Source organism: Arctopsyche grandis, chromosome 4 (genome assembly GCF_051622035.1).
Source record: "Arctopsyche grandis isolate Sample6627 chromosome 4, ASM5162203v2, whole genome shotgun sequence".
NCBI lineage: Eukaryota > Metazoa > Arthropoda > Insecta > Trichoptera > Hydropsychidae > Arctopsyche > Arctopsyche grandis.
This window is the reverse complement of record NC_135358.1, coordinates 13,656,052-13,673,458: the sequence shown is the minus strand read 5'-3', so window position 1 is coordinate 13,673,458 and position 17,407 is coordinate 13,656,052. Positions and strand designations below refer to the sequence as shown.

General features: G+C 33.9%; 1 protein-coding gene across 1 annotated transcript in view; it reads right to left on the bottom strand.

The window, feature by feature from the left end:
- Hydr2 (abhydrolase domain-containing protein 2) overlaps window positions 1-14,531 on the bottom strand; it is a 33,752-nt gene extending 19,221 nt beyond the window's left edge. The window contains exon 1 of the mRNA XM_077429634.1: window positions 14,313-14,531. Within this exon, the coding sequence (XP_077285760.1) occupies window positions 14,313-14,467 (155 nt within the window). The 5' untranslated portion in view covers window positions 14,468-14,531. The remainder of the gene's footprint in view (window positions 1-14,312) is intronic.
- Window positions 14,532-17,407: the final 2,876 nt, after the last annotated feature.

Below are 17,407 nucleotides of genomic sequence, written 5' to 3'. Positions count from 1 at the left end.
CCGGCTTCGCCCGGTATTTGTAATATAAACAGCTTAAACATGACAAAACAATCTAATAGCAAACATTCATATGTATTTTTATTAAATTTATTTGAATCGAAAAAAATATATATTCAACGATGTCGACATCATCGTCATAGAAACTTTGTTAGATTTGTTTTCGATGTTCCCAACAAACCGTACATACATAGTTACAAAGTCTCTTTCGAATTTTTTTTTTTTTTTTTTTTTTTTTCATACCAGGAAGGCATTACAGGTAAACCCCAATGCGCCTTCTTGGCCAAATTACAAACTATACAGCATTTTTTATTATATAAGTCGCTAAATTACGAGACACTGACTTAAACTCGACAATTAACGAGACATCTATGAATTGTACATACATTTTTATTGTAATATTTACATTAATCATACTCAAATAGTGGTGACATAGTGGGTAGGAAGGACTTTTAGCCAATTTTTTTAATCGGGAATCGTTTCAACAATGAAATCAGAGAAAATTGGCAAACTCTGATAGGAAACGATCAACCAGGAGTCACAAATCCTGGTCTGACCAGCAGCATTACAGATATACTCAGAAAAATTCTTTTCAAACGAGGTCAGCTCAAGGGATCGAACCCGGCGCCTCTCAGTGTTAAGCAGAAGCTTAACGACCGAGCCACGCTGCTGGCTAAATTATATATTTCTAGTGATTTTGCCCGGCTTCGTTCAGTATTTGTAATATAAACAGCTTAAACATGGCTAATCTAATAGTAATCATTAATTTGTTTTTTTAAAAAAATTATTTGAATCGGAAAAAAATAATATTCAACGATATCGATATCGTCGTCATAGAAACTTTGATTTGCTTTCGATGGTCCCAACCAAACCTTACATACATAGTTACATACAAAGTCTCTTTCGAAATTATATATTAGATTTTTATAAAATATGATAAATAATACATATATTGTATGTATTAATATTTTTTAATCGATAATTTGTTTAGAGTTTTATACCAACATATGTATTTAGTGGTTCGGTGATTACTGGTCACAAATTACTCGTCACAAAGTCACTAAAATCTCTATAACGGAACATCTGGCAGCAGAAAAGTCCATCATACTAACGATAACTATCATAGTAACGAGAACTTGAGTGCCAAATATTGTGTATTCGCGATTTTCATGACAAAAATTGTCTTTGTGACCACCCCAATGTGACGAATAGTCCAATTACCGTATTTAGTACATACTTTGATTTTTGAATCAAAATTGTTAAAGAAAACAGGTTTGTTTGATTAATTCAAAGTAAAAGTTGACGAAATTCCATATTTATTATAAACTAAGAAGAATATGTGGAATCGTTTGATCAAAAAGAGAAATTTACAAAATTTACATAAGGGACTATTGCATTTGAACCTATTCGCATTTAAAAAAATGTATTCTATATGTCACTTACCCACCAGCAAAAGCAAAATAAATATGTATTAGAAAGTAAAGTAAAGCGTGAACGTGAAATTAAGGTTAAACTTACCGTGCCATGTAAAAAGAGATCATATTGGTTTGATTGAGAGCCAGTATCCAGCGAAAATTCATGGGAGTCTTCTTTTGTGAGACGCGCATAAATAACTGTCTCGGGATGCGAACGTAAAATTACATATTTTTTCGGCTGATCGCTGTAACCAAAAGTGGGTTAAAGAGAAGTAGATCGTAGGAGAATCGCCGATATATGACCTGTTTTCGTTTTTCCGAGCGCATTATCAATTTTCCAGACTAACATGTGTATTATATTGTGACATTATCGGCGTAAAGAAGAGGAGCACCCTTGACACACATCTGAATGTATGTATGTATGTATATAAAAATATAGTCCAAAATTTTAAATACAAATTTGGTCCAGAGCCAAAAAAGGATCCACACTCTTTCGAGGGAAAAAATTTGATACACATACTATTTCCGCAAATGTATACATAATATCCGGCTTTTCTCACGAGAGTGTGCGGATTTTAATTAAATCTCGTTTGTATACAAAGAGTGGAAGTAAATGAGGTCAAGGGTCGTCAAGGGCCGAAAATTGAACGTGTGAAAACAATAGAAGATGTGTTTGAGTTTGATGTGCGTTCGCACATATGTACATATGTACATATAACGTGTTTTCGAATCGTTTGGAACAAGTTATGTCATACACACAAATCAAGCATAACAATCAGGATTTACTCTCGCGAAGTAATGATGATTTATATAACGTTATACTTACATAATTATTAAATTCCCGGGGAATGCAATTCATTGTTGAATGTTTCATAGTACATACAAACGTATTCTGAATTTTGGCTTTGACTGTAAAGGTTCGTTTATACAGCCCAAGCCGGTAACTGCGCGTTAACAGTACGAATAAAAATACTCTCTAGAACATTCAACATGGACACATTAATATGTTTCGTAACGTACCAAAACAGCAGTAACCGACACGATCTATTCATATTATACAGCAGCACACGACATCGAATCGTATCAAGCAGAACCGGTTTTCTTTGGCCACTGTGGAAATATTCACGCATGGCGTGACGTCATAGTGGCGAGTGCACCCGTACTAACCTGATACCTGTGTATACGAATATTTTTGGAAACGTCATATTGTCATAATGTTGACTCAAAGATACGACGCAAGCAATATTGAGCTGTATTGTCGCGCTCTGTAAAAATATATATATATATATATATAAGCCGATTTTGCCTGATTCTGAACGTGCTTAAAACAGGCGGTGCTATATAGTATGAATAGAAGTAGTCTTTTCCGTGCAGTTTTGTGCCGAAATGTTGACGTGCAATGTTGGATAATGTAAACGGACCTTACAACGTTAAAAAACTAATGTTGTACTGAAGTAACGCATTTGTAATGGGTAAAATTACAATATCACTAACAAAGTTTACATGAACTGTATAAGAGGTAGATAAAAATACAAAAATTCACACTAACATGTTATTTTTGTATGCAAAATTAAATCAATACTTTTATGCGCACTGCATTTTTTACCGTACCTTGGGAAAGAGATTTGTGAATACTGAGTTATTAATAATTATCAGAGTTTTTCTCGAATTTGCATACATACATACATATGTATGTATGTATGTATGTTGTATGTATTATCACGGTTGCTTAATGATTAAATACCAAAGTACAATTGAATGGCCGTGAATACAAATTGAAGCTTAAGTTGAAAATTTTTAATTACGATCATTTTTAGATGAATGAAATTGGAAAGATTAAAAAAAATAGAATCCGGCAGAATTTCGTATTGTGTTAGATCTGTCATACCAAATATCTTATTTCCAAATTGAGTTTTATTTTTTTTTTAATTGTTGCCGTACGTGTTTTTTATAATTATTATATAATATAAACATTTATTAATGTTCTTGCCATAGTGACAAATTGAAATGTCACATTGTAATGTCATATTGAAAATAAAAATGAAAAAAAAATCCAGAAGGCAACGAGCCATTGAAGCAAATCCATTCTAAAGATATGTACATGTAAGTTAACTTATTGACGAATAATAAAAAAAAATGTCATTCAAAAAACGTAAAGGAGGAAGGAAAAAAATGACATTAAATAATAAAAAAAAATGTCATTAAAAAAAAAAAGAAATTTGTAACATGAATCTGAATACAAGAAAAAAAATATATGAAAAGATATTTTAATTTGAAATAAAATATGCCCAGACGGTTAAGGCACAAATTATAACTATTACTTTAAAAAAAAACTTAATTGAATTTTAATATAAACGGACAAATGTGAAATGGACCAAAGCAATTTAAATTATATTTTCGGCAAGTGACCTAGACTTAACATTGCCCGAAGAACTTAATGATTTGTTTTTAATGATTTGATTACCGTTGAACTCTAAATAATCCAGTTATCAAATGAGCTTCATTGCAAGAATATCATGTTTATTCCTTTTACATAACAAGAAATAGCATTAAAACGATGAAATGAAAAAAAAACCATTTACTTGAATAATAAGTCGGATAGAAAAAAATTTGACATAAGTCGGCTAATCTTTTAATACACTTAATTGCGCTTCCGTTTCAAATTATTCCATTTACCTAACAACGATCGATAAAATAAAATGAAACGATTACTTAATTAAATTAATAAAACAAAAATTCAAGGTTATTGAAAATGAAATGTCACACTAACGCACAATAATAGATTGTCAATGTTCTGACGTAACATACAAACAGACATTTGAATTCGAAATTTCTACACATAAATTCTATTTAATATACATATGTATCATAAAATTCAGACACAAGAGTGATATCATCACTGAATCATCGAATTAGTATAAAATCGACACGCTAACAGACACATCCGTAATACGAAATTTGAATATGTTTTCAGCTCGTCTATTCGAATATATTATCAGTTTCCATACCAGCATACCCCTATTTATGTATATGTAGTATCGCGAAAAGGAAATTCACAAAATTGCATACATTTTATGTAATTTCTACTGTATAGATTAGTGCACTCGCGTGATCGAAGTGAACCGGTGAAATCGTAACCGCAATTAAAGAGTTAAGTCATAGGGCTAAACAGCTGTTAGAATCAAGTGAATTATATGTACGTAGTTAAAGATTTTCCAATTTAAGAGGTCTCAAGTTTTTCTCAAAGAAAACACATCTTACAAGTGAAAATTTTTATTGTATATGAGAGATTGATTTAAGACAATTACCCTATGAACATCATGACTTATCATCCGTAGGTCAAAATTTGCTATATTAGATCAACGACAAACTATGGGAGCTCGTATGTACATATGTATTCTTTTAAAACAACTAGAAAGAAAGTAATCCAAAAAGTCGCATAAACCGACCTCGCCGTTTCTGGAAATCATTGAACTTCAAGAGCAATAAACGCTATAAAACATTCGATGACTTGTATGGGATGTGACGCAGTCTTGTTGAAGCCAGAGCTGATTTACATCTATTTTATTATTTTTACTTTTTCTATCTCTTTGTACATTTTTATTTACTATTTTAATTTTGTTCAGTGTAAACAAAGAATGGGATTTATGGATTTTATTTTTGATTTTTACACTTTTGTAATTTTTTTTTTCCTCTCTGAATGATGTATTATTTTCCTTTTGTTACTTTTTTTTATTATTTTATTTTACCATGTTTTCTGCATTTGCTTTTTTCCTTTATTTACAGTTTACTTGTTTTTATATCATGTTTTTATATATTTTTCAATTATAGGCCATTGTGGCGCATTAGGTTCTTCCTGTAATGCCACAATGGTCCAAAACTATTAAATAAATAAATAAATTATTCAATTTAGTTCAAAAGCATCAATTAATCAAATTATCACACTGGTCAATTCGGATCATTTTCTGTAAATGAAGCTGCGTTTGTCATATGAAATATATACGTATAATTGCCACAGATTAGACAGATTTCCGATAACCAATTCATAAAATGTGTTATATTTAAAACAAATATCCTACCGATTCGTTATATATGTAGGTACATGTCTACAATGTGGAGCAATGAGGTTGAATATTTTGTAGTTGATAGGCACAAAAAGCGGTCGTACGTACACACGCCGAAATTACAATGACAAAATTGAGTTGGGATGACGAAACGCAACAATTGTCGACTGTACATATGTATAATAGAAACGATTGTGCAACTGAATTATTCTGGCACTTTTGTTTTTCCAAAGACGAATATTCTGTCCGTGTAGAAATTCGAGAAAAGGTCGAGGACGCGAAATTGGCGCAGCCTCGTTCATAGGAAGTCAATGAAATTTGGATGAAAAATGTAGTGAAACTTCGATACATCAACTTCCTGCGTTGAATGAAAGCCAAAGTCATGGGTGACTATTTTTATTACACTAGTTTTTTTTTTATTTACAATGAAAGGAGTGCTAAGATCAAGAGCGAGACGCAAACGAGTCGAAAATATTTATCATGCATGAAAAGAAAATTTTTTTGCCACCGAAACATTAAAAAAAATCCTTATAAAAGCAACCTTACAAACATGAATTTCAAAGATTTTTAAAAACTATACGGCGGATGTAAAAAAAATATGTTTCTTGGAAGTTTGACGTATACTTACACACCTCAATTAAATAAGAGAGAACACGATAACACCAATTCAGGTAATTTATATTTATGTTGCCTTATTATTCCTCAAATTAATTAAGTTTTTTACAAACCTCCTTTACGTTTCAATTACGATTACAATTCAGGAAAAGATTTGCCTCTTATCCGATCGTTTTCATACTTCACCATATTGCTCATTTTGGTCATCAATATAAGTAAATGGATCTTCCGCCATTACAATAGAGATAAAAGATCGTTTAAGACGCGTTTAAGTTTGTTAATTTTAAATCTGGGTGACGTCTATGTAGTCTTTAGTTTTATACATAGATGGCGGTAGTAAAATAAAATTATTGGTATTTTTATTCAAAATAATAATTTTTTATGCAATAAGTACATTTTATGCAATTTCATTTGAGAAATGTTTCCATAAGTAAACAATCCAATCTACCTATCAAAACATTGCATCTTTCCTTTCTATCCCACTCAAAATAAAGACGATTGCAATGTGTCAGTTTAAACCAAACAATGTGTCTTCGATGCAGATTTAAATATAGAAACTTAAATTAATGTTTAACAGTTTACTAGATCAAAGGTCAGTAACGATCATCAAATACACGTGTGGAAAATCTAAAGCGTTTATAATAAATTATTACCTACGTAGTTCAATGCGAACGAGATCTGAATGACATTGAAAATCCCACACGATTTTTATACATATGTACAATATACCTAATGTCATACAAATATAAGCTAAAACGTTTAAAAAAAATACAACAGTTTCAGCATCGAACGAAGGATTTTACACTGAAATCCTTCTACGAGCAAATTCTGCGAAATGGGCCTTCAGCGAAAGGTGTCACGGGCCTGTTGCGAGCTGCGAGATAAGATGAAGTCACTGTCTCATAAATTGTTTCAAGCAATCTAGTCGTCCAGACATGGATGATAACCATAACTACGAATCCAAAAGTCATTTCGGTTATCGCAAAAGTAAAAATATAGTGGCGCAACCGTACTGTTTATTGCATAAAATTGCCGCGTTACGTCAGGGGTAGTCATTTATTTTGCAACAAAGAACAGGAGTTATGCAACGTCAAGTTTTCCAACAGACCTGTATAAAGCGACTCGAGAAATTTAATACAAATACCGTATTTCAGCGTGTGCCTGTCCAAAGACAAAAAACCAGATAAGGGAAACCTCCACTTTTATAAATTACTTCATAAAAAACTATAATGACGGATTTATCCACAACTTTCAGCCGAAATTTTAGAACCATTTTTCATTATTTTTTACGTACGTGTACTGAAGCTTATCCGTATGTATTACATAATATAGGTATATTAATCTGCGCAAATAACGCAAGATTTTTATATTTGTTATTTCATAGAACACGAATACACGCCTAAAGATCGCTCTAAAGCGACGAGTGCACTTAAAAAGACAATACAATCAATATATACATACATACATAAGCATTGTATACAATGTGAATTCATACAAACATCCACAGTGACATTTATGGAGATATTTATACAGAATTTTATATACAAGTTGGTGAACCTCAAGACGTTGAATAACTTGAGATTAGCAAGAGATAGGAAAGGAGATTCCAATTTTTACAGGAACCGTTTCAATGAAAATCAAAAAAATTGGCAAACTTTGATAAAAAAAAACCTGGACCAAGGTCTTGCCAGTTTCGAGCCCGTAACCGCTCTGCTCGAAAGCATAATATGTTAACCACTAGTCCATGCCACTCGTTAGAAGATAATAAAACACGAAAATTGGACGTTGAAAAATAAACTGAACAATCTCGCTTACAGTTCATAAATTTCGATTCTATTTCTCACCGTTATTTATGAGCGCAAAGCACGATACATTTTCACACGTTTTCGATATATTGTGATAGCATCGTCTTGACGATTTCAACGTACATACAAACACATAATGCAAAAGGGGTTTTTTGGATAATTTATCGTCGACTATTAGCCTCCATCGGGGCATCCCACTGGGAGTGTCCTTCGTCTGGTGCGGATTGAATCCAACGATCGCCAATTCCCATAGAATATTCCCATCGACTCTCGATGATAATTATTGGGTATCAAGCATACCATGTACATACTTAGAAGAAGTGTATCGAGACGTAGACGTAACTGGTGAAAGTGCTGGGCGAACTGTCTGTCCGTTCGTTGGCTGTTGGTCAACCAAAAAGCGGGAAAATGGAGCGTACGAAGTGAAAACTCGACTTGGTAAAATTTATTTTTGTTTTGAACTTCGCATTTTTAAAATACTTGAATGTTAAAAACGATGTCTCCGCGATTAAGGTTTTATATAATATGTAAAATATCTACTGAAGTCGAATGGCAAAAGTTTGATATAATATTAAGCTGTCACTTCCTTTAGGTGGAAATTCATCATACTCAGCCAGTCCTTATCAATTACGGTGATGATAGAATAGTGGGAGGTAAGTATACACGTACAAATGTGAGTGACATCACCCCCTCGACTACTTACATTCGATTTATTATGCGACACGTACATACATATGTACATATAATATATTTGGATCATTAATTATTTTTTATTTATTCGTCAAGAAAATGTCGAAATTGACAGTGACTCGTTGGTCGATAAGTCCTTGAATGATATGAAGAACCTTCAAATGAAAGGTGAAATGTGATACCACACACAAGGCTTATTAAATAAATTAAGTATGATTTTTTTTGGAATACATATAAGTTAATTGAATAGATGAGTAAATATTAAGCTTTGTATTATTTTGTGAAAAATAAAAGTCAAATTAGTGGAAATTTCAAATATGATTGTGAGGTTTCTCGCAATCAACCAAACGGAAGAACACGTAGTCATTGAAATAAAAAAAATATCATTACATGATCGAATATCTGACGGTCCGTTTATGCTATCCAGCACTGCACGTCAACATCTCCGCATAGCATAGCACTGCACGGAAAAGACTACTTCTATTCATACTATGCAGCACCACCCGTTTTCGGCACATTCATACATGTTTTCGACGAATGCAAGATAAAATCGGCTTACATATATGTACATCTACATACATTACAGCGCGCGATTTTGCTTGCATCGTAACGTCGGGTCAACATTGTCACAATATTGACTAGTCCACAACCAGTGGTTAGCTTATTATGCTTTCGAGCATAATAACTCGAACCCGTAGTCACGGGTTCGAGTCCTACTAGAGCCCCGTTACTGGCCAGACCTCGGTTTGTGACTCCAGATCGATCATTTCTAGACGTTTCTAGACTATCAGAGTTTGCCATTTTTTTTGATTTTCATTTAAACGGTCCATGTAAAATTGGCATTTTCTTTCTTATCTTGCTCATCTCAATTTATTTACCGTCTTGAATTTCAAAAATTTGATTATAAAATGCTGCAAAAATTTCTCAATATATGTCACCGTGGATGTTTGTATGAATTCACATTGTATAAAATGCTTATGTATATTGACTGTGTTGTATCCGTTTAAGTGTACTCGTCGCTTTGGAGCGATCTGTAAAGACGAGTGTTTATATTAAAATAAAATAAAAATATGACGTTTCCGAAAATATTCATATGCGCATGACAGCACTTTTGTCCGTACGGTTGCACCCGCCACTATGAAGTAGCGACATGCGTGAAAAACGGTTGACGTGACGTGTACGGCTGAATATGTAATCGATCAACCGATCGTGTCGGTTGCTGCTGTAATATATACATCACGTCCTTATTACGGAACATATGAATGTGTCCATATAGAATGTACTAAAGAATATTTTTTGTACGGCTGTTTACGTGCAGTTACCGGCTTGAGCTGTGCTAGTATAAACAAGCCTTAAGTAGTCATTAAAAAAAAATGATTTAGATTGGAATAAATAAGATGTATGTATATTTAATTGCGTTTACTTCGGGCATTTTCGATTAACATGTGAAATATAATAGTATAGTCAAATACTACGCCTCTTGGTAAATATGTATATTAGTATGTAAATACAAATTATGCATTGTAGATACCAGATCAAATTATGTAAAGATATGTCGTAGAGTTTTTGTATAATTTATTTTTTTATATGATGAAATAAATTGAATTTTTATAATGAGATTTCAGTTAAAACAACATTAAAAATGTAATCTCAATTTTACGATATACTCGACGGCCACAAATAAAACGATAATTTTTTTTTCTGTAAAAAGCGAAAGATAAGATTTCATCAAAAAGTAATGCGAATAAATTATCCACTAAATTTCTCCGTTATGAAAATAGTCAGTGAAAAATAACGTAAAAAAAACGAGCCAAAATTGAGTTCATTAATCATCCCAGCGACGAGAATGAGAAATGTCTGAAGGTACAATTAAAAAAAAATCCAACTCAACACGCGATCGTCAACTGAATAAAAAGTACAAAAATCACTCGTTAACGATGACAAATGTCGCAGGTCTCAGTTGCCATTTTAGCAAATAGAACCTGTAGGTCGATTGATTGCACAATAAAGGGATTGCACACAGAGGATCGAACATTGACTGATTACCGATAATTACCACCAATAAATACCCAACAAATAACTCGTAAAACGGAAACACTCCAACAGAGATACATACATACATATATCCGTTTATTGTTTAGAGGTAAGAATTGTGTAAATTGAAATCAAATCAACCAAATCGAAAAAATCAACACCTTATGAAACAAACAAAATAAACTGTATAGAAAATATATACCTACATTTTACACTGTTGTATCTAGAAATGACAGTATTAAAATTATTAAAAGGATGTAGATTACCTTTCTGAAAAGCATATTATACATATTTATATACAAAACGGTTGAATGAAATGAGACGTTGAATGTCACGGTAGTGACGAGTTAAGACTAAAAACTAAAAGCATTTATGTCGCCAACAAGCGAAGAGAGCAAATTACTGTCATAATGGCTTCTTTCAAACATTTTATCTTACATTACAGTATGTATCTACATACATACGTCATAGACTGCTTAAACCAAGGAAGTCCACAACGAAAGCGTTTTAAAAACGTATAGTGGGTACGTTGATTACATTACATAGTTTCACATTGAACAGGGTGTAAAGGCGAAAACACACAGAGAAGAGAAAACAAACATGTAAAAAAACCGCTAGCACGCATAATCCTTCCTGCGGCACCCAGTCTGATAGTGATCGATAGCGGCGACTCCCATATTTGAAGAAATGTAAGAGAGACTTGTCGAAATAATAAGACAGTACGAATTAACAATAGGAACGCACTTCTCAGTTGGAAGCCACGAGAACTAAAAAAAAAAAACAAGTGCCACGTGCCTCTCTGTGTGTTTTCGCCCTAAACCAACTCGGCATACATCACTTCTACTAATTTTATATTTGACGATGCCATTACGGGTTTCCCCTGGGCGACAGCTATGGTATGAAATTTATACGTATATATATGTTTATAGTTTATAAATTTGAAATCATGCTCAGTGGTTATTTAGAGCGCAGGATGGTTTTGCCAAATTGATGATGAACAGTTTCAACAATTAAACCATATAAAAAGGAAACGATCGACTTGGAGTCACAAATATCCAAATACTAAAGTATCGAGGTCAATCCAGGGCTTGAACCCGGGAACCTCTCAGTGATTGGCATTAGCGCAACCACCGAGCTATGCCGCTGGCTAATAGTCACTTTACAATTTTCACTTTAAAAATCGATTGATACAACTTATGTATTAATGAACAATAAAAATAGTAATTTTTACTGCCGGTGTGAGTCGCGCACTGTAATGACTTCTGCGACGGTAATGTATGTACTTTATAATGGATAGGATGGCTTGTGGACAACCCTGATACGTAGCCAGCTTTAGATTATCCAGCTTGGCATTTATGTTTATTTACATACTTGAGAAAAAACGTACATGTATAATGTATACATAAAATATTCTATACAGACAAATCGAGTCACCGAAGTGTAGTAGATTATAAAATATGACTCGACTTTCAGACCATTGCTGAATAATGCTAAAAGTTTCCCTAGGCAAATAAATTCGCTTTTAGCAGTCGTTCCCGCCGAAAAGACGAATTCTAATTGAATTACAGATTCTGAAAGTGCTCGCGATTATCGCAAAAGCAAATTGAAGATTTCGTTTCCAATTTTGCGGACGAGCCTACGCAATCACTTAAATACGTATTCGACCGAAGTAAATATTTGAACTGTTCTATTATAATTTGAAGATTGCGTGTTCTCAATATGTACGTTCGCCACAACGAATATCATGAATGAAAGAATAATACAGAGATTTTGTGCCAACTTGAAGCGGTGAACATTTAAATATTAGAAGTACACAAACGTGGGAGAAAATACCGCTTTCTTTACGCCTTCGGCATATAGGAAGATTCCTCAAATAATATTCACAGTGCTATTATCTAATCAATGTTTTGTTTGAATTCAACAAAATATGAACCAATTTTTTTTTAATTTTGAATATTATATGTAAAATAATTAGTGCTTGAACTCTACAAAAAATAAGTAAACACACTTATCAATACGCATATCAGCGTTTCTTAAATTATGTTCATGTAACTACGACATTCTGCATTGTATGCACCATTTTGGAAAAATGTATTTTCGTCTGATTTGTCTGAAACAATGCATAAATAAAATTCAAATATGACTCTTTATGATTTTTTTTTGTTATTAATTAATTTTAAAATATACAATTTAAACATAAAAAAAACACTAGAGATTTCTAATGCAAAATAAAATAAGTGTAAGCACATAAAAATGAAAATTTTAAATCAAATATCCATAATTCTTATGTGCATATGTACATGAATCTACATAGTAATCAACATATTGTGCTCCGTACAAAGAAAATTTCCTCTAAAATATAAACTGAAACATTTATACTGCACTAGCTGAACCCAGCATTCGTTGTAATGCCACAATAACGCATGTAATTCCCGTTTTTGGGCGATTTTTTTACAGAAACCATCGTGGGCATGCATACAATAACTTATGTAAGTTTCATCGCAATCGGTTGAATGGTATAGAAACGCATACGTGATAGACAGACAAACACCGATTTTTATATACCTATTGGCATACATGGAACGAAATTTTAAAGTAATTCAAAGTGCCATCATTAAAATATTGAATTTCTAAAAATAAACCTTTGTTCTTGCAGAAGTATAAACGAGAGGGGCAATTTCAGCATATTTAAATACATTTTATTATAAACATAGATCTAGCATGTGTGTTTAAAATGTCGTTTATTTGATCTCACCTCGCTGTATAAAAAAAACAGTATGAACATACATATTTACAAACAATGAAACAGCTTAAATATATTCAAATACCATATTTTTAAATAGCAATCTTAAGGTGGACATACACGAAGAGATTTTCCTGCATACCAATCGACAGATATGTACCCATTTGTTTGCCATAGTAGTTTTCTTAGAGACTAGCAACTTGATGTCAACAGAAAGTCTTCAATACCATTGATCGGGTAATCCTAGTTGTGTGTCATTGTCTTTCGAGGATTCAAAACATTGTTAAATAACGGACCGATCCGCCTCGATATGTACCTACCATATGTGAAGCTTTGTTCATTTTTGCCAATATGATCCCATTTGACAAAGGATTCTCAAAAAACGAATCGATTTATTCGTCTCTCGTAGGTTCTACGAGAGATCATATACAGCACGTATGTGATATTTCGTACAATTATATAAATACTCCATATAGTATTTGCATATTATGATTTGAAATCGTTTACATATAATATATCGTAACAAAGAACAACGAACGTTCAGTGAACGTCTCATCACGAGACGTTAATTTCATAGCTTCTATGAGAGCTGCACCAAATAGCAATTCGACAATTTAAGGTTATGTCGTAGAATTGCACAAACTGAACGCATTTAAGCAAAAACTTAAAGGTCGCATGAAAATTGCACAAGTGCTCGTAAGTATACGTCTCGGACACGTCTAAAGCTAAGAAAAATATACAATTAGTACATGAAAATGATACATTTCATAGATGAAATGTCAGAGTTCGTCGTACTGAGGCTATTCGGATGTGTACAGACGTGTAGAGGGCAGATCGAAAGCAAGCAGAGCGGGATGAATGAAAAGTGGGTGTGGGGTGGTTGGGTGTGGGGTGGTTGGGTGGTGGGTGGTGGGTGGTGGGTGGCGAGGGTGCGGTTGGGGAGACTTACTGTTGTCCGAGCATAGGCGCGATGTGGACCAGGGTCTCGAGGAAGTTGCGATCGCGGGCGTGCAGGAGGGGTTTGTGCGCTTGGCTGTTGACGTTCAGGATCCTGAAGAGAACGCAGAGGATGACGGCCACCACCGCCAAGACGACCGGCGACATGGCGAATCGCCGATCTTCTTCTTCGCGCGCTTCGATCCCGACTGCACTCGCCAACAACTTACATCTAACTGAATCTCAATGACTCGATGCTCAGCCGCGCCCCCCCACTTTGCGAAACCAACTGTCAAATTTAGCGCCGCTTGCGCGACTAGCAACTATTTTTTAAACTATTGCATTTTTATATTAGTTTTAAAGTATTTTCATAGATGGCAGTGAACTTGAATTTATTCAAATGTTTTATTTTAGAAATAATACACAGATCTACGTGATAAAAGTTTTAAAAAATTACGTATGTACATATATGTTACAGCAGCGGCTTCCAAACTGGGAGGCGCGGACTACTGCCAGGGGAGGCGCCAAAACTTTTTAATAAAAAAATAATTTTCTAAGGCTGGCCGCGCACTAGGCAGCCAGGCTGCCGCAGTCAAAATATTGAGCAGCCAGTTTCGGCAGCCAGAGTCGACGGCCAGTAGTCACCTTTCCGTCAAGCGTAGAAGAAACAATTATTTACCTCTTGTTTCGTAAGAAACGCAAAGCAAAGAGAAGATTTTGGATTCATTCATTCAAACAAACAGCGTTTCCAGAATTGAATGGAGAAAGATGGATTGAGATAGCAAATGGTTTCAATAAAAATGCAAATTTTCCCAATTGCATTGGTGCCATCGATGGTAAACATATATGTAAGATTAATAAAAACAAGCTTTCCTCACACTTTGTATTTGTGATTTCCTACCATCTTCGTCTTTTCACATCTCGATCACTATATTCTTCTGAAGACATATCCCATATTGCCTTACGATTTAATCCGTGAACAGATATCCGTTACAGATAATCCTTGAAAGGTCACACAGTCTCTGGGATTCTATTCGCTATCCGCGGCGTAAAACTTCTGGCTGCTACGTCAAGTGCGCGGAGACTGAAGGCAGCCACATACTAGCCACATACATTCTACCTTGCAGGCTCTGGCTGCATGCAGCCAGCTGGCTGCCGTGCAATCGTACGCGATCTATTGGCTGCCGCAGCCAGGAATTCTTGGCTGCCTAGTGCGCGGGCTCCAATTAACCACCGTATGTGGGATTGGCTGCCTAGTGCGCGGCCAGGGTGCTTAGAAAAAATTGCCCGAGGGCGCCATTGGGCCGGCCGGCACTGTTTGTAACGTCTTATTTATGCGAAACGGGCTTTTCGGCACTAGCTGCAATGAAAACCAAATATCGAACCAGGTTAATAGTCGAAAAGGAGTTACGAGTGGCACTCTCCATATTGCCCCCAGGATTTGATAAACTTTGTGCCAATAAATAGTTTAATTAGTAATTTAATATAAAAATAAATATACGTGTTCGTATAAATTTATGTTATAGCAAAACCTTTTTATTATTCTGTCTATTGTAGTGTTCAGTATTTTTTTTTTAAAATAAAGGTTCATTATTTAAAACGTCTCTATATTATTATATCTATTAAAAAATAAAAGGCGCGGAAAAAAAAGTTTTTTTTAGGGAGGCATAGTAGCATAAAGTTTGGAAACCGCTGTGTTACAGTGAAATTATATTTCAAATGTAAATATATTTTCACTGAGGTTTCAGTGAAATCATAACTAGAGGTAGGATAGTCACAGTGCTATCCATTGTTCCGCAAACCTTTAACAATGCATTTACAACCTTTGAACAATACACGGCCCCCTCAGGCTCCGGTGACTAATCATAACCAGTTACATTTTCAGGGTTGGTTTTATTCATTTAAGATTAGATTGTTAGGGTTGGTATTATTTAAGGGTTAGGATAGGTTAGGTTAGGTAAGGATTGGCCTTATTCATTTAAGATTGGATTATTACGGTTAAATTTATAGAGTTAAACGTTGTAAATCCATTGTTTGATACATTTTCACTCTTTGAATTGGTATAAATATATTTTCACTAGTGAAAATATATTTTCACATACGCAACGGGAACGAGAACAGGAATTGCATGCCTTATTCTGGCATTGCAACGCATGCCGAGTTCAGCTAATACTATTATATATTGTCCATCAAAGTAAAAATCCTTCGGCTGGTGCATTTGTTCCTGAAACAACATTTGACTAATTTCCCAATATTTTTGCAGGAGACATCATTTTCGCCGAAGAATTTGCATATTTATCCATCTATGTATTATATAAAAAATTCTATTACATAAAAGAGCGTAATGGTTTTATCTCACGACTTACCAGGACAGATACACAAAAAAAGCAGCACTGTCCTGGTAAAATCAGTACGAATGGTCACCTTAATCTATGTACTGTTGAAATTTGACGTGAAAATAAATTTATGTAATAAGGTGACGATTTTACGATCATATCAGTGAAATTAAATATAAAATTACTAAATATAAAATTGCTACATATATACTTGTATATAAAATTACTACATATACAGTGATCATGCGAAAATTCGAACTCGAGATTTAGACTGATTCGAACTCAAAATCGATTACTGATCACTAGAGACCCGTATTTTGGGCGCTTTGCTATTAATGCTTAATTGATGCTAAAATTTGGAATAGATGCTAATAAATGCTAAATTCGTAAAATATGCGAATAGATGCTAAAATAACAAACAAAAGTGAAATTTGCATAAAATTTATAAAATTAATAGATAATTTAGAAGGGTCTTCCTATCCCTTTGCCCATTTATTATGTGCAGAAATTGAGGGGATAAAACAGAGCTTGCAGTTTACTATATACGGTGTTTTTCCTGTCGAAACCAAGCAACTGCTTTTGTCTACTACTGTAAATAAAAGAAAACAGTTGGAGCTGTGTATACAAAAGGCTGCTCAAAAAAGCGTCTTAAAACTACATAGACTCGCACTCAAGACTAAATGAGACAAATCTATTCCTCCGAACATTCAGTAAACTATTCAATCCATCTATGGCAGGTACAAAATCTAATATTAATATTAAAGAAACAGTT